The sequence below is a fragment of the Heterocephalus glaber genome, unplaced genomic scaffold, assembly GCF_053883595.1.
Source record: "Heterocephalus glaber isolate CG9 unplaced genomic scaffold, H.glaber_assembly_v1.0 deba00001472, whole genome shotgun sequence".
Classification (NCBI taxonomy): domain Eukaryota; kingdom Metazoa; phylum Chordata; class Mammalia; order Rodentia; family Bathyergidae; genus Heterocephalus; species Heterocephalus glaber.
In genome coordinates, this window is record NW_028258315.1 from 96,623,062 (window position 1) to 96,638,540 (window position 15,479).

Here is a 15,479-nt window from a genome sequence, read left to right on the forward strand (position 1 = left end):
ATATTATAATTTAAACTCAAAAAGCCCATGTCATTAAAGACAGAGGATTGTACAGGTGGAGGCATCCTATCACCCAGAGCATGTGTTTTCCCTGTTACTTCCGTTGTTGGGGGGTGAGGCTGTGCTGTGCATCGTGGGTGTGTAGCAGCATCTCTAACCTACTAGATGCCAGCAGTGTGCCTCACCTATCTCCAGACACGGGCAGATATCTCTGCAGAACTCGGCCCCCAGAGAGAACACTGTCTTAGGGCTCCCAAAGCTAAACAAGCACCCAGTACCTGGGTCTTTCCTTCTAATAGAAGCTTCCATAGGCCAGAGAAAGAGTTTTCTGAAAAGGGAGTGAGATTTCTCTTCTTTAAAAGGTGATTTAGAAAATTTCACTAGAAAACAACTCATGAATTTAACTTGCTTATTTTACATATTATTTGTTCTTTCTCAAAAGTTTTTTTCCCTATACAATTAATGAGAGGGGCTTTTTTACCCTGGTTGGCACACAGATCTGGTAATTAATACTAACCCCATCCTGGGTAAGACCTGGAGCTTTGTTGATATGACTGGCTTTGGTCCAGGGATGGTCGGAGAGGAAAATTCTGCCAAAGGCAGTCAAGGCAACCCAATATGGCAAGTGACACTATCATTGTGAGCCTTTTGATACAGGAATATTCATACTGCAGGCGAATCACTAGACCCTATTAACTAGATTTTTAGTCAACTCGGCAGGAGTTTAACAGAAGAACAGGAGGCTGTTAACTGTTCTCTTCTGAATTGGGAATTTGGAAGAATGAAGTATTTAAGGGGACCCTTCTTTTCAGGTTTTTGGACACACAGAGATAACTGGCAGCCACCTGGTAGAAGCAATAACTTTCTTTTTTCTTCTTCCTCCTTTCTAATAAACCAAGGTCCTGATATAATAATTACAAAAAAGGAAAAATAAGAGGAACAATGGAGGGAATCTGGATTGCTGATCTACTGCACTGCTCTGACTCCGTCCCTTGTCTTGGACTGGGATTATTTCGGGGAGATGCAGTGGGGGGTGAGGCAAGTGTGGGATGTTCCCGAGTGTTCATGGCATCAAGTCTCCCAAGCACATGCATGTCGCAGAGTGCTGCGGGCTCTGTGGCCAGCTCCTGGTTGATTGATGGATCTCTCTCTCTCTCTGACAAGGTCTTGCTAAATTGCCTTGGCTAGGCTCAAATTTACAATCCTCCTGCCTTAGCCTTCTAGATTGCTGGGATTACAGGCATGTGCCAGTGTTCCCAGCTACAAATGGACTTCTTTACCAACTGCTTAAACAGTGAATAAGTTCCCCTTTGTCACTGTTGCTACATCATGTTTATCACACTGTTGTGTGATGGTGGGTATGGCAGAGGGACATGTGACCTGTGTGGAGTTGAAGGGACATCTTGTACACATTTAACAGTGACCTCTTTTCTCGTTTGTAAATGGGAGTGATTTTGTCTCTTGTGGGACATCTGGCCCTAACTGCAGACATCTATGGTTGTCACATCTGGCGGTGGTGGTGGCTGCTACCAATACCTAGAGTAGTAGTCAGGTGTTGCTCCATCCTTCAGTGCACAGAGTAGCACCCATCACAAAGAATTATCTGGCTCAAATGTCAAATTTTGGCCAAGGGTGAAAGACCGCGTTTGAAATGTGTTTAAAACTTGAGTGCTGTAACATGAGAGTGTACAGTCAATTAATCTTACTTATCACCACCACCACTTCTGAAAGATGGAATGGAGGGCATCAGACTGCATTACATGTGATAAGGTGGGTGTTGTTTCACAAACATATTTCTCTGTGTGTGTGTGTGTATGCGTATGTGTGTACACGCTGGGCTGCAAAGTACAGTTAGGGTTCTGTTGTTTTTTTTTTGTGATACTGAGGATTGAACCCAGGCCTCATACATGCTAGGCAAATGCCCCACCACTGAGCTACATCTCTAGTCCTAAAATTTATTCTTTTCTTTTCCTTTCTTTTTTCTCCACCTTGGTGCTAAGGATTGAACCAGAATCTTTGCACTGAGCTGCATCTCCAGCCCTTTATACATTTTTTTGTTTTAAATTTGAGACTGAGTCTTGCAAAGTCATTAAGTTTCCTGGACTGGGCTCAAACTTGTGACCTTCCTGACTCAGCCTTCCAAAGCAATAAGATTACAAGTGTATGCCATCATGCACAGCTAAAATTTATTTATTTATTTTTTGTAGGGACAAAGTCTCAACACGTAGCCCAGGCTGACCTCGAACTCATGGCAATCCTCCTGCCCCAGCCTCCTGAGGGTTGGGATTATAGGCATGCACCACCATGGCTGGATTAAAATTTATTTCTTAATGTGAATTGGGGGCACACAAGTTTGAAAGTCACTAATCTTGCCTAGTATTTCTCAAATATTACCGTGAATTTAAAATACCAGAGAATCTTGCTGAAGTGCAGATTCTAATACATTTGGGCTGTGCTAGGGCTGAAATTATGCACGTGCATCTTACCAATTCCCAGGGGATGATGAGGTGGGGGTGTGTGTCTACGGTCTACATTTTAATAAGAACCTATAATTGATGCTTTAAATTCACTCATTAAGAAAAAATATTTGAGCAAGTGACCATGCCCCTAGGTCCTGACAGAGTGAAACCTTTGGATAATAACTGTAGTCTTTATGGAGTGCAGCAGGGAGAAAAACAGTGACTGGTTAATTAATGGGAAGTATTTGAGGATTTAGTACATCTTGTCTCCTGCAACAAAATGTGATAATATTGGTTCCACAAAATGTGCCTTGGCTACCCCGTGTGTTTGTACGTGTGTGTGCGTGCACATGTGTACTTACACATGTGTAGTATGTCTGAGTCCGCCACTCGCTGGTTTCACGCCAAAAGTCTGACATAAAAAAACCTTTCTAAGACACAGAAGTGTTGTGTAGGTCATGTTAACAAGAATACCATGACCTCAATGCAACAGAGCAATCAGCCTGGCTCCTTGGAGTGACTAATGGAACATTCTCCTCTGGAAAAGAAAACAAATTAACTGTCTTCACCAAATGTCTCCTGGAACACAGAAAGCTGTTCTGAGAAAGACACTTAGCAAAACTGCAGTGCACACAATCTCAAGAGAAAATTCAAGGCTGATTTTATATAAGGTTTTCCCTGAAGTAAGTGAGATCTCTTTCACGGACAGCTTCAGAAGCAGGTAGATGACAAAAGAACTACTTGAAGATATGCTACTGAAATGTAAATCTGGGAGGATGATACCAACAAAAATAATAAATATTTAAGTCCTTTTTCATAGCAATACCCCATTGACATGGTTAATCTAATCTATTAAGGCCTTCCTATCTTTTTTTATGCAGGACTGCTGAATCCTCAAACCATCTGGGCATGGAGAGAGCATTCAGGGTCCATTGGGAACAGAAATGTGTTCTCATACCCGAGACTCCAAAATCAAAGGAGTTAACGAAAAGATTCACATGTGAGTAAGAGACTCATTGCAACGGGGCACCGGAGGCACCAAAACCCTCTCTGCACTCCCATCCTAACAGAGCTTACTTCTGTCACCCTAGAAAGGAAAAGATCTACTGTTAGAGTTCCTTCTTTTAGCTAAATACTTTGTTAAAATTGTAAGGATCCAAGAAAGACAATAAAAGAGATCACATCTGTTAAAAGCAGATTTGAGTGGTGAGAGGTAGAGTAGGGACGAAGACACTGAGTCTCTGAGTGGCACTGGGGGTAAGACTTTGAAGATGAATGTGGATTATTGTATAATTTCAGTTTGCAAAGATCTTGAGCTTAGAATTGGTCTTGGTTTGTGGTTTTTCTAGCTTTGGGAATTCAGCCTAACTTCTTGATAAGATAGACACCTGCACACAGCCAGAGAGAAACACATACACACACCCTGTGTTTTCTAGAGCACATATTACACATATTTTTGCCTTTTGTGCATTTGCTCATGGCATGTAGTGTTGCATATCAAGGTAAGAGGGGCTGGCCATCTACTTATTGTTTCCCCCAACTCTTGCTCAGTTTCCATGTTGTTTCTTCTTGGAGAATGACACTTTCTCTGCAGCTCTGATGCTTGATCCAGGACATGACTTAAATGCAAGAATTTACTTGGGGGCTCAAAAGTAGGTAAAAAAAAAATCAAATGTCTTTTCCTATCTGCATGTCGGATTTGTTTTCCAGTTCTAATATATGTAATCACACAGATTCTAAAGCATGTCCCAGAAGACTGACAGACATGCTGTTTAGTCTCATATTTGATGACAGAAATGAAGACACAGTTCAATTAAAATTTGATCTAAAGAGTACGGAAAAGCTCAGCATCAGATTGATTTGGTGGGCCAGAGATCTGGAGGGCTTAATTTCAGATTGATGACCTCAGGAAAAATCCTAGAATTAGAGAAGAAGCCTTCTCGATAGACTGGGTATGAGGTATGTGTGCATCTTAGCCACCAGTGCAAGACTTCACTAAAGTAGTTTCTGTGACACAAGAGAGACTGGACTGTGAAACTCAGATTCATCAGCTGGCTCAGATGTGTGTGCCTCATCACATAAAATAAAATTCCTGTCACTCCTCACATGGTCAACTTGTACTCTGCTCTCTGGGGATTTTTCACAGTGTAGCTAGTATTATTATTTTTTGAACTAGCTTCAGAAATTTTCCTTACATACAGAGAACAGCTTTTTTAAAAACTCCAGTTGAATTCTGCTAAGTTACTAATTATGTTTAAAAGAACTACTTGGTTGAATCCAGCTTGATTTTTTTCCTCAGCAAATCAGTTCTATGTTTAGACAGTAATAAACTCCTCCAGTCTGCAGAACAATTGGCACGGTGGTCCTTTAACGAGTCAGGATTATGGAAAAAGGGCCAGTGCTGGTGAGAAAGGGACTCATGTGCATCGTAGCCCTGTGGTGCCATGTGTGGCTCTGCCTCGGTGCCCGGCCTGCACACGGCCCTTGTCCAGAGTACTGGGGCAAGTGGGGAATTCTGAATACAGGCAGTATGTTCAATGAACATTCATGAGCATGGAAAATGTAACTATCTTATTTTGGTACTGGGGACCGAACTTGGGACCTTGCGCTTGGGAGGCAGGTGGCGGAACCACTGAGCTAAATCCCCAGCCCAGCATGGAAAATATAGATCATGAACTTAGAAAAGCAATTCTGTTTTGCTAATTCATTTTGGGGAAAAGTATATAATGAGTATCAGCATACAGAAAAAGAATAAACATGCAGAAAATAATCTCTGGGTTCTAGGAACACAAGATTTCAGTGTTATTTTTGCTTAGCTGTTTTCTAAATATCTAAAATGTACATATACTAACTACACCTTACTACTGATAAAAGGTATTAAACAAATCTTCCCTCTATCACTGCACCCCCACCCCTAGCCTCCTGAACTTCACAAGGCCTATTCTGATTCGTTCACTAATTCTTGGCAGCTTCGTTGAGGGGGTTAGGGCACAGGGCTAGATCATTTCAAAATCATTTGTACACACAAGTAGTTCTAAGAGCTAATGTTGCTGGTGGTAAAGGACTAGTCGAGGGCTGGGCTGTAGCTCTGTGGTAGAGCCCTTGCCTAGCATGTTTGAGGCTCTGGGTTCAACCCCCAGAACTGCAAAACAAAACAACTTATTTTTTAACTATGCCAGTCTACATTATGTTCTTCAGTGATCACAAAACTATAAGAAGTCAATTTCTGTACAGACGGGGAGACTGAGGCTTAGAGAGACTAATTCATCTGAGGTTAGTCAGCTGGGAAGTGGCAGAACCATGGCTGCTGGTCCTGTCTGGTTCACCCTGAACCTCCACTCCTCACCATCACCATTCTGCCCATTTCAGAAATACGTTTTCCCAGAAGTAAGAAGGCACCAAGCTGCTGCTGCACACCATAGAATTCCAAGCAAGTTTCGGGTTAAGGTCTTTTTTTTTTTTTTTTGGTACCGGGAATCGAACTCGGGTCCTTGCGCTTGTGCAGCAGGCGGCGAAACCACTGAGCTAAATCCCCAGCTCTCGGGTTAAAGTCTTAATGCAACAGAGAGACTCTCACAGCACATTAGAGCAGATCTGAAGTTCTGCTCAGCAAGAAACGCAGGGGCAGGGAAGCATTTCCATTTTGGGATGGTGATGTGACTGGCAGTTACCAAGTGCTTCCTCGGGCCCAGTGCTGCAGGAGGACATGGCATCTCGCCCTCATAACAGCTCCACGAGGAAGGTTCTGCTTTTTATCATCCTGTTATCTGGATGATCTGCCAAGGCTCTGAGAGGTTAAGCACCCCAGCCTAGCTAGTCAGGGTTAGGTCTGAGCTCCAGAGCTGAGGTCAATGACCACTACACAGTCACACCTGTTCAGAAGGCTCGAGTCTGCTAATTGTTTATATAGGAGAGAACTCGCCATCTCAGCATCTACAATGCCATTTGCCTTAATTTTCTTTAATCAGCCCTTAATATTCTTTAATGCAGCTGGAATTACAACCTACAGTACTGGTGAACCCCATGCATTGCTCCCCTTCATACTTCGGAGGTAGTTTCCTTCACCTGGAAGCTGGTGATTTGCCTTATGGATATGACATAAGACTCTCCTGGCAGCCTATTGTTCAGTACTTCTTAGAGCATGATGTCTCATATTTTGGTTGATACATGTTCACATGTATAGTGCTCTTGTAATTAAAAAGGTTATTCAAATAAGGTTATCTTTGGCTTTCTATGTAAATACAAGTATATTTTAATAGGCAGAACTTTTGTTTTTCAAATTACCTCTTGCAAGGGAAATAATCACAGTTGATTATTGTGCTGCCACATAAAGTGAACACACACAAGATTTGATGATGGAACAGCAAATTAAAATCTGTGTAAGGCACAGAATTCTGAGCAGCAGTACCATCCGAATCTGCCTGATTAAGTTCTTACGAGGCAGTTTGGGAAGGGTCCTGTCCTGATCTGATAACTGCCAGGAAGAAGCCAAATGCAGAGTCAATCTGCAAATACTTAATCCTCCAGAAGGCAGATTAAGTGTATAATTGACCTAGATAATCCATGTATCATCTCCAGTCAAATGCTGCCCAGGCCTGGTTCCCAATGACACGGAGCCTGCAGAAAGCCAGCGCGGATGCCGCATTACCACCAATGTGGAATCCATCCAAGTTCGAGATGGCTTTTTAATCACTCATCTCGAAGCCTGTGAGGTTTAAGCAGATGAATTCACCCTAAGCACATCTCTTTTAATCCCGATTTTCTTCTCAGTCTGGGTCTTCAAGAAGTACAAGAAGGAAAGAAAATAAATTAATTTTTGTTTAGACCTTGAAATCTTAGGTGCTTCTCTTGATGACCTGATCTCTAATTTCAAAAAGCATGTTTTTGTTTTGGGGAAGATGTTGAATTAATCACTAGAGAAGGGGGGAAGCCATCTGCATGATTTATGGGTACTCCAACTTTAAATCGCTATCTTCAAGGTATTTCTTGAGCTTGTGCATTCCTCCTTAGCTGCTGCTTCAGGAATATCAAGATTATTTCATATCCATGTTTAATATTTTAAAAATCAGCAATAATTGTGAAGGAGGCCAAGCTTCCACTTGAGTCTTACAGCAATCTGATTTTATTTTAAAAATTCAGTATATTTAACATAATTTAAATTCATTGTTATTGTACATATTGGGATATTCTCTTGGTTCAAAATCTCTGAATATTTTGTTTCTAAATATTAGAAACTTATTTTGTAGCAATTATATTTCATTTCATTAGGAAAAATGTACATAAAAAGCATATATCCATACACTTAAAATATCATGGGAAATAGTCTGGGGACTCTTTTCTGATCAGCACTTTATGTTGAATTAGTTAGGTTCTTTTTAAGGTATGTTATCAAAAAGTATTGTTAGTATTTTATGGAAAAAACAATAAAACTAATTGTATTAATAAATAGGGAAACTTTCACTGCAAAAAAATTTGATTAGGCAACATTATGTGTTTCTCCAATAAACCTATGCTTGGTTTAAAAAATTGGTGAAGATGAATTTAGAAAGCCTGTTCTTACATTACATGACAAAATAGATAAAAATGCAGAACGTCAATGCAGAGCCCCCAACGCTGTGCTGAGAATCTCTCAAAAGCACCCACCCTCCAGCCAAAAGTACAATGTCGAGGCAGAGAGAAAACTGCCTCAGAGAGCACTGGGTAGGGGCCTAGTTAACCCGGAAAACACAGCACGACAGACTGGCTGTCACTCTGAACATTCTCAGATACAAATGCACATGGAAGCCAGCCAGCCTTTTCTACCAGGGCACTCTAAATAGGGCAAAAAAGGGAACAATTGGTATAGCAAGAACTTACAGGACTTATCAGGTAAATAAAACTGAGACTTGATACACAGTTAAAAACACAACAGAAACCTTTAGAACATGCCTCTGAGTGACAGATGCCAGCAGGAACAAAAAAACCCAGAAAACGACACCACAGTCAGAACCAGCAACCCCCAAATAGCAAACAATCTCCGAGACATATACTTTGTTCTTCATTCAAAATGTTAATTTGCTATTATTCATTTTTGCCATTTATCAAAATGCAACAATTTGGAAGAGAAACTTCCCAGATCAACAAGTCTTTCTCAATAGGTTTCTGCCAATTGTTTAGAAACTTCCCCTAGGACCACTGTCGTTTAGGAATGGCGTTTAAAGAGTAAGTTCATTACAGCAGGACATGTCGGGTGGCAGCGTTCACAGACCCCTCTGCCTTGATGTTCCTATTCCCTCGTTTAGTTTGCTGGACACGAGAGCCTTGCAGAGCATATATGCAAAGAAATAAACACCATGCTTGAGGAAACAGAAGCCGAAAATAATCAAACATGTTGGTAATCTGATGTTTTGCTGCTAGATTATAGAAAAACAGTAAGTACTGAATTAAATTACTGAGGCTGCATGGTAATGAAGCTTTTTCAGGAGCTCTGGGTTTTTAAAATGACAAATGTTTTAAGTCCATGACTGACAGATTCAATAACTTTTTTTGTACTGCATCAGTTAGGTTGCCTAGCACCGATATATTCTATAAATTGGGAGATCAGGTTATTTGGAAAGATAGTAAATGGCCAAGAAATTAATGTCTAAATAAGCTCCTGAAAATGATTTTTCTGTGGGGCTGAGAGTAATGTACACTGAACAGAAGTGAACGGTTGAAATGGTTAGGCTTTTAAAAATCAGATACTTGGGAAGCTATAATAAAGATTCTGTTGGGAAAACAAAACTGGGACAACATGAAACTAAGCCGTGGGGCCTCACAGTGCTCCCGATGCCATCCTACTCTGGCCAGTACCACACAGCAAGGGCACGGAGACACTGTACCTGTGAAGTTCGGATGAGCCCAAACATGACTCCAGCGTTACTTCCGTAATATTTCTTTCAAGTAGAAATCCCCCTCAAAGCCTGGAGGGCTTGCCTGTGCCTGCTTTCTTCTCCAGTCGGGCAAGGCCACACTTAGCATCTGTGCCAGCCAAGGCTGCACTGCCTTTTTAAATGACAATTTGGGTGCACTTTCCCTTAAAAAGAGCCACCGAAATGACGATTTATTTGCCTTGCTGCTTTCAACAACACTCGCTAAACTTTTTCCCTTGCACTTTTAATTGAAAAACAGAGGGAAGGGTAGATTATTTGTCAATGAAGCAGGAGGCTAAACTGCAAATTAAACGTCCAATTCAGTACTAGATGTTTTTAAGTTTCAGCGAGCATGAAAGTATTCGCACACACACACTCATACAGAAACACGCTCACGCACACACGCGTACACAGGCCACACAAAACTGAGAATCAGAAGGTACCGATCAAAGGAATAAAAAGGCAACCTAGGCATTGAAAAGAACAATCCACAGGCTTCTTGAAAATTTGTGGTTTGGAATTGAATTCAGCGGAGATGGGCAGAGTGTCCACACTCCTGACTGCAGGCCCGCGGGTGCTGCCCGTCTGTTTTCAATGCCTATTGGATGGGAGATCGTGCCCCAGACATACTAGGCTCAGGACTTTCATAAAGGCACGCATGCAGAGAGCGGGAATGGCCCGCCGGTGAGCTTATGCATGTATGAGGCATTCTCAGTGGATGTGGGTCATGCTAGAAGATGTACACAGGAAGATTATTTGATTCTAATTCATGCCACTTGATACAATGTGATAAAACATTTGACATGAGAGATAAGTTCCATTTTAATCCGAGAGAGGACAAGTGGGAATTAAAAAGTAAGAAGGCTTTTGTCGAAAGAAGGTGATGAAGGAGACAGAGGGGAGTGGAGCACAGAAAGGGGATGATTGGAAAAGAAAAAAGAAGGAAAAGAAAAGGCAAAAGGAGCCGTTTCAACACACTAGGAAAGCAAATGAGCTGGAAGACAAAGCATATAAAAGTCAGAAGCTGCAGAATCCAAAAGCCGTGCCAACAATGAGCTCACTTAGCTATGGAACAAAAACACACACACACAAAACTCAGTGTAAATTGGTGAACACAATCACAGAAAAAATACAGAAACAAGGATTTCGTAGTAGACCAAAACATTAATGTTCAGGCTGGAACTAAATGTATGGAAACCTTCAGGAGGAGCTCACATTTCATGAGACAGGAGTGGTCTGCACAGTTAGAGCCACACGGAGACAAGGACATCACCCTCCATGCACTCTGGCCAGGTCTACACTGACAGATCCAGTGGAGCCCTGATGTGAAATGTCTGGCTACACTGGGCAACCTCGCCTGCTCTGGCCTGAAAGAGGCAGGAAATTTGAGACCAAAGCAGATTCCTTTTTTTCTTTTTCTTTTTGCCTCAGTGGCTTGCTTTGCAGTGCAGATGAGTCACAGTGGAAATAAGGTTGCTTGAAAAATATTAACCCTTGGAAATTTGCATTATCTGAAGTTTGATCTGGGTCTGGCAGCTAGATATACTCACTTCTTGTACACCTGCTTCTCCTAGACAAAGGTGGTGAGTGGGCAGGGGACACCATGGATTAGAACTGCACCTGACCCAGGAACTCTTTCGCAGAAGTGTTTGCCAAAACTCAGAGCTAAGGATTTCCGGTCATGCAGAAACAAAATCATCTCTGAGGTGATAAGAATTCGACACTGACTGTACATCTGCACGCCATGGCTGGTGCCAGGGAGGTTCTGCCCCTGTGGAGAGAGCTGCCTCAGCCTCCCTGATGGAATATCTCCCTAAAGGGGGGCCAGACTGCAAGGAGGACCAGAACCAAGGGGGGTCTTGGCACTCAGAGAAAGCTGCCTCGCAAGCTCTGTGCACAACGCGCCTGCTTGCTGAGAGGCAGTGGGCCGCCCTGCGTGTCACACAGACGGGACTGAGACACTGCCACACCAGGGGTGGGTTTGGAACAGACACAACAGATAAGAGCCTAAGGCAGAGGGAGAGGAAGAGATTCTGTTTGAATCAGGACCAATTCATTTTCTCAAAATGTGACTTATCCTCCTGTCTCTTATTTTGTCACATTTTGGAGGGTCTCCTCCTTGGTCTTCAAGGAGGAGAAGGCATTTACTTACATCAAATAACCTTTCTATATACATCTCCTCATTGACCTTATCACGCAGGACATCCTGAGAGTGGCGGACGAAAGTCACGTAGGCATCAGCCACATCCATTCCGGGTTTCTGCAAAGAAACAGGAAAACATGAAAATGAAATTTTCAGACTCTTCAGTGATTACCCATGCATCTGCACTCCCCTCCCGACCCGACTCCTCAACATCCAGCACTGCTTTTGTGGGATCACCTCTGGCTACAGCATCGCTTGACAGCCTGGCCTGGTAGGAGTTCTATTAGAACCTCCTGCTCTTTCCAGAAATCAAGCCTGGCTAAGAAGGGAGTTAGAATTGCAGAGTCTTACAGAGTTTTTTTTTACTGTTAATTTTTTTTCTTGTAAATATATCCAATGGATAAATCTTCACTGGACAATCCAGAGATATTCTCTGGCTTTGCTTTGAAGTGAAACCCCCACTAAAGAACATAAACATATATTCTGTTTTCCACGGTCTGTCCTCCTTCTTTACAAAATATTGAGGAAGTGCTGATGACATTTTTCAATCTGTACTCTTTGTACCTAAGTCCCATTTAACTTGAGTGTATACAGTGAGTATTTGCTGATCAGTTTACTGAGAGGAGACATTCAACTATCTGTCTTTGCCTTTCAGTGCAGCCTCAAAGTCTAAGGATAGGGAGGGAGAAAGGCTGGGGAAGAGGGGAGGATTTGGTTTTCAAAGAAATTAGATTTTCTGGAAAGGTAAGCAGGTGGTTCACCCAGTAGTTAGGAAATGATTTATTGTAAAGAAGTTAGAAAGAAACTCAGAACGTACACCGCTTGAGATGTCGAAATCAAAGTTATCTCCCAAGAAACCTATTAAAACCCTGTAATATAGGTCATTAGGAGAGCTGCCACAAACCCCTTAAATTTCCACAGTAGATATGTATGTTTGCTAATAACTAAAAAGATTAGTTTTCATTACTGTGATTTACCTTAGATCACAAAGTATCATTTTTCTACCAGACGTAACTGTCAGGCACTGCAAATTGAAGTTAGTTAACACTTCTGTGTAATTTCCAGGGTGAAAATGAGGAAGGTTTGGAAACAGTAGGACTGTATTTTTTTTTCCTGATACAAAGCAAACAATTATCAAGCAAAGGGCCAATGCCTGGCCCCTGGGATGCTAGTAACATTTCTTAACACCTGCTGAAACAATGACAAGGTATTAATTTGAAAAACAATGAGGACAACCCCAAGCCACAGTAGTCAAGTGTTACACTTTCAAGCAATTTTCAGCAAATGGATTGAATGGGTTCCATGATGGTCCTATAATTGTTGCAGTTTTATGATACGAAACAATAGCAGTTCTCCAATGAGATGTGAGTGTTAGCTATCAGTTCTCAACTGGCACCTCTCTCCTGTCTTTGGCAGCTGCATATCAAAGGACATGCTCAGTAGGGATGGGGGAAGCTTATTATTATTGCCTTCACTGCTTCCCTGGGGATACTTGGGGCTGATGTAGCCCTTTCCTGGGTACCTGCAGCCTGGAGCTGTGATCTAAAACCAGTTTCAATGGGTCTATGAATAGCCACAATGTTACACTGACATACAGGATGGCTACTGGCACATTCCACCTCTTTTCACTAAGGCTTCCTCTTCTCAAATAAGCATTTCATTTAGGTTTTTAAAACTTTGATTAAAAAAATTAATTTGGCTCATATCACTCTGGTAGTTAATAAACTCCATGGTTTCCTCTCTTTTGATTTTTTCATAGCATTTGTCAAGGGCTGACATTGTATTATACACTTGTTTGGTTTTTGTCTGTCTTCTCCCACTAGAACATAAGCTCCACGAATATGAAACCTTTGGCCTGTTTGCTGCAGTAGGCCCTGTTTGCAGAATGGTGTCTAGCACATAGTAAGTACTCAGTAAACATTTGCTGGTAAACAAATCCATGAATAAATGAGTAAATCCCCCTCCCACTTTCTTTTTAAAGCTCTTCCGTCCACTGCACAGATTCTTACTCAATCCTCCAGAAATCAGAACTTGTACAAATCATTCAGACTTCTCTGGACCTCAATGATGTCATCTGTAAAATGGGATTGGTAACACCTCCCCAACTTATCTTCAAAGATGGTTAATGATCATCTGCTAAAAAAGTGCTCATGAGAATGTCTTGAAAGTTGTAAATTGCAATACAAACCTGAGTTACTATATGATGTTTTCTCCCACAATTTATATCACATCATAACCTTAAATACTTTTAGAATCTACTTTAGATCCAAGAAGAAAAGGGGTCTCAGTGGAGCCTATATAGGATAAAATGATAAAGTCTGTACAAAGATGTGTGCTCCGCTCCATCTCCCACTCCCAGCTAGCTCCCCTTCACACTGGCTTGCTTGGAATTCCAACCCGCTTGGCTTCCATCCCTCCATGGGTCAGGGATGAGAAGCGGGAAGTGTTAGTTAGGCTGGTGTGCTGAGAAGGGAACAGTGCCGCTTTTCCTGGTGCCCCTGGCCTGGGGAGCGGCTACCAGGGAGCAACACCAGACAGAGTGACTCTCTGCTGGGGTAGGGTCCTGGGGGCAGCTGTCCTTATACCTCGGGAGGACCTGGGGGTCAAAGATCACTTTCCAGCCCCTGGGGAAAGGTGTATATATCACAGTGAGCCACCGAGGAAAGATGAAAGGATAGTTAGAAGCAGCCTGTTTAAAAAGGCAGGGATAGAGAGGTAGGAAGGATGTATAATGCATTTGAAGTGGATTTGAATCAAAACAGTTAAATACTGTTGACAAACAAGCTAAGCTTGTGATACCTGGCTGAACAACTGATGCGTAGGCTTCCCACCACATTGCTGCCCACACACAGTAGGTTAGCTTTTAGGTGACAGGTTTTAAATGTGTCTTTGACAGCTTGATAGAATATGACATACATTTTAGGAAATAGTTAAACAAATATAAGTAAGTTTCTGTAGAGTTAATGCTACCACACGCAGGAGATAAAATTTGTGAATAAGCCACGCTGTGTCATGGGAAAACATAGGGCATTTTAATCTTAGCTTGTTCCTACCAGGATACTTCTGAATTTGAGGGAGACAAATTCAAATTTTCAGTATTCCAAGCAAGTCTTAATTACGTAAAGACCATCTTAGAAAGGGATTTATAGGGTGTACCCCAGAACTACTGACCAGAATCTCTGGAGGCAAGGTTTGGAAATCCCAATAAAAATAAGCAAACAAACCAACAAAAACCTTGCCAAATCTTACTGCTGTGCAGTCTGGTTTGGGGACAGACTCTCACTGGTTCGGTGAGAGGCAGTGATGTGGTGAACACATTCTTCAAAAGCAACAATGAGATAAAAAGCAAGCCCTGATCTATGGGGCTTTCCAATTTCCATGGTGTAAACACTCCCACCAAAGCTGATTTCAAGCTTCCAGAGAGCTGTGACAGAGGCAGAAATGGAGTGAGATCAAACTGATGCCCCTGAATCTTCCCTCCCCACTTAGGGAACTTTGAGCATGCTACTTAACCTGTGCCTCAGTTTCCCCAGCTGTAAAACACAATGAAATTAATATCCCCCTAATAGGGCTATTTTTAGAAGTAAATAATTATTTACTATACATAAACAATGCACATATAGTACAGATGTGTTTCATGTGCTATTATTTTCTATAAAATTATTTACTAAAACATTTGTTATAATATTAGCTATAAAAGTATACATTAATCAACTTAAAGTTCAGCACAGTGCTAGGCCATTAATAATTGATGCAATAATGGGTTTGATGTGCTAATCATATATTTTTTGAATACCAAATAATTACTCAACTAACGAAATAAAGATGTGTCTGCACTAAAATCATCCTGTAGTGTGGGAGAGTGCTGAAACATGGCTCTAAATCTCAGCTCTGCCAGTGACCAGTTGTGCAGTCCTGAGCAATGGAACTTCTCTGTGTCTCAGGTTCCTCATCTTTAGAGTCTGGTACTTGGGAAGATTATGTGTA

The 15,479-nt window shown here is 41.8% G+C and overlaps 1 protein-coding gene across 29 annotated transcripts in view; it reads right to left on the minus strand.

Annotated features, from left to right (window-relative positions):
- Cadps (calcium dependent secretion activator) overlaps positions 1 to 15,479 on the minus strand; it is a 457,138-nt gene that overhangs the window by 25,570 nt on the left and 416,089 nt on the right. For all 29 annotated transcript variants that reach the window (XM_087182504.1, XM_087182502.1, XM_087182498.1 and 26 more), the window contains one exon: positions 11,502 to 11,609. In XM_087182504.1, the coding sequence (XP_087038630.1) occupies positions 11,502 to 11,609 (108 nt within the window). The remainder of the gene's footprint in view (positions 1 to 11,501; positions 11,610 to 15,479) is intronic.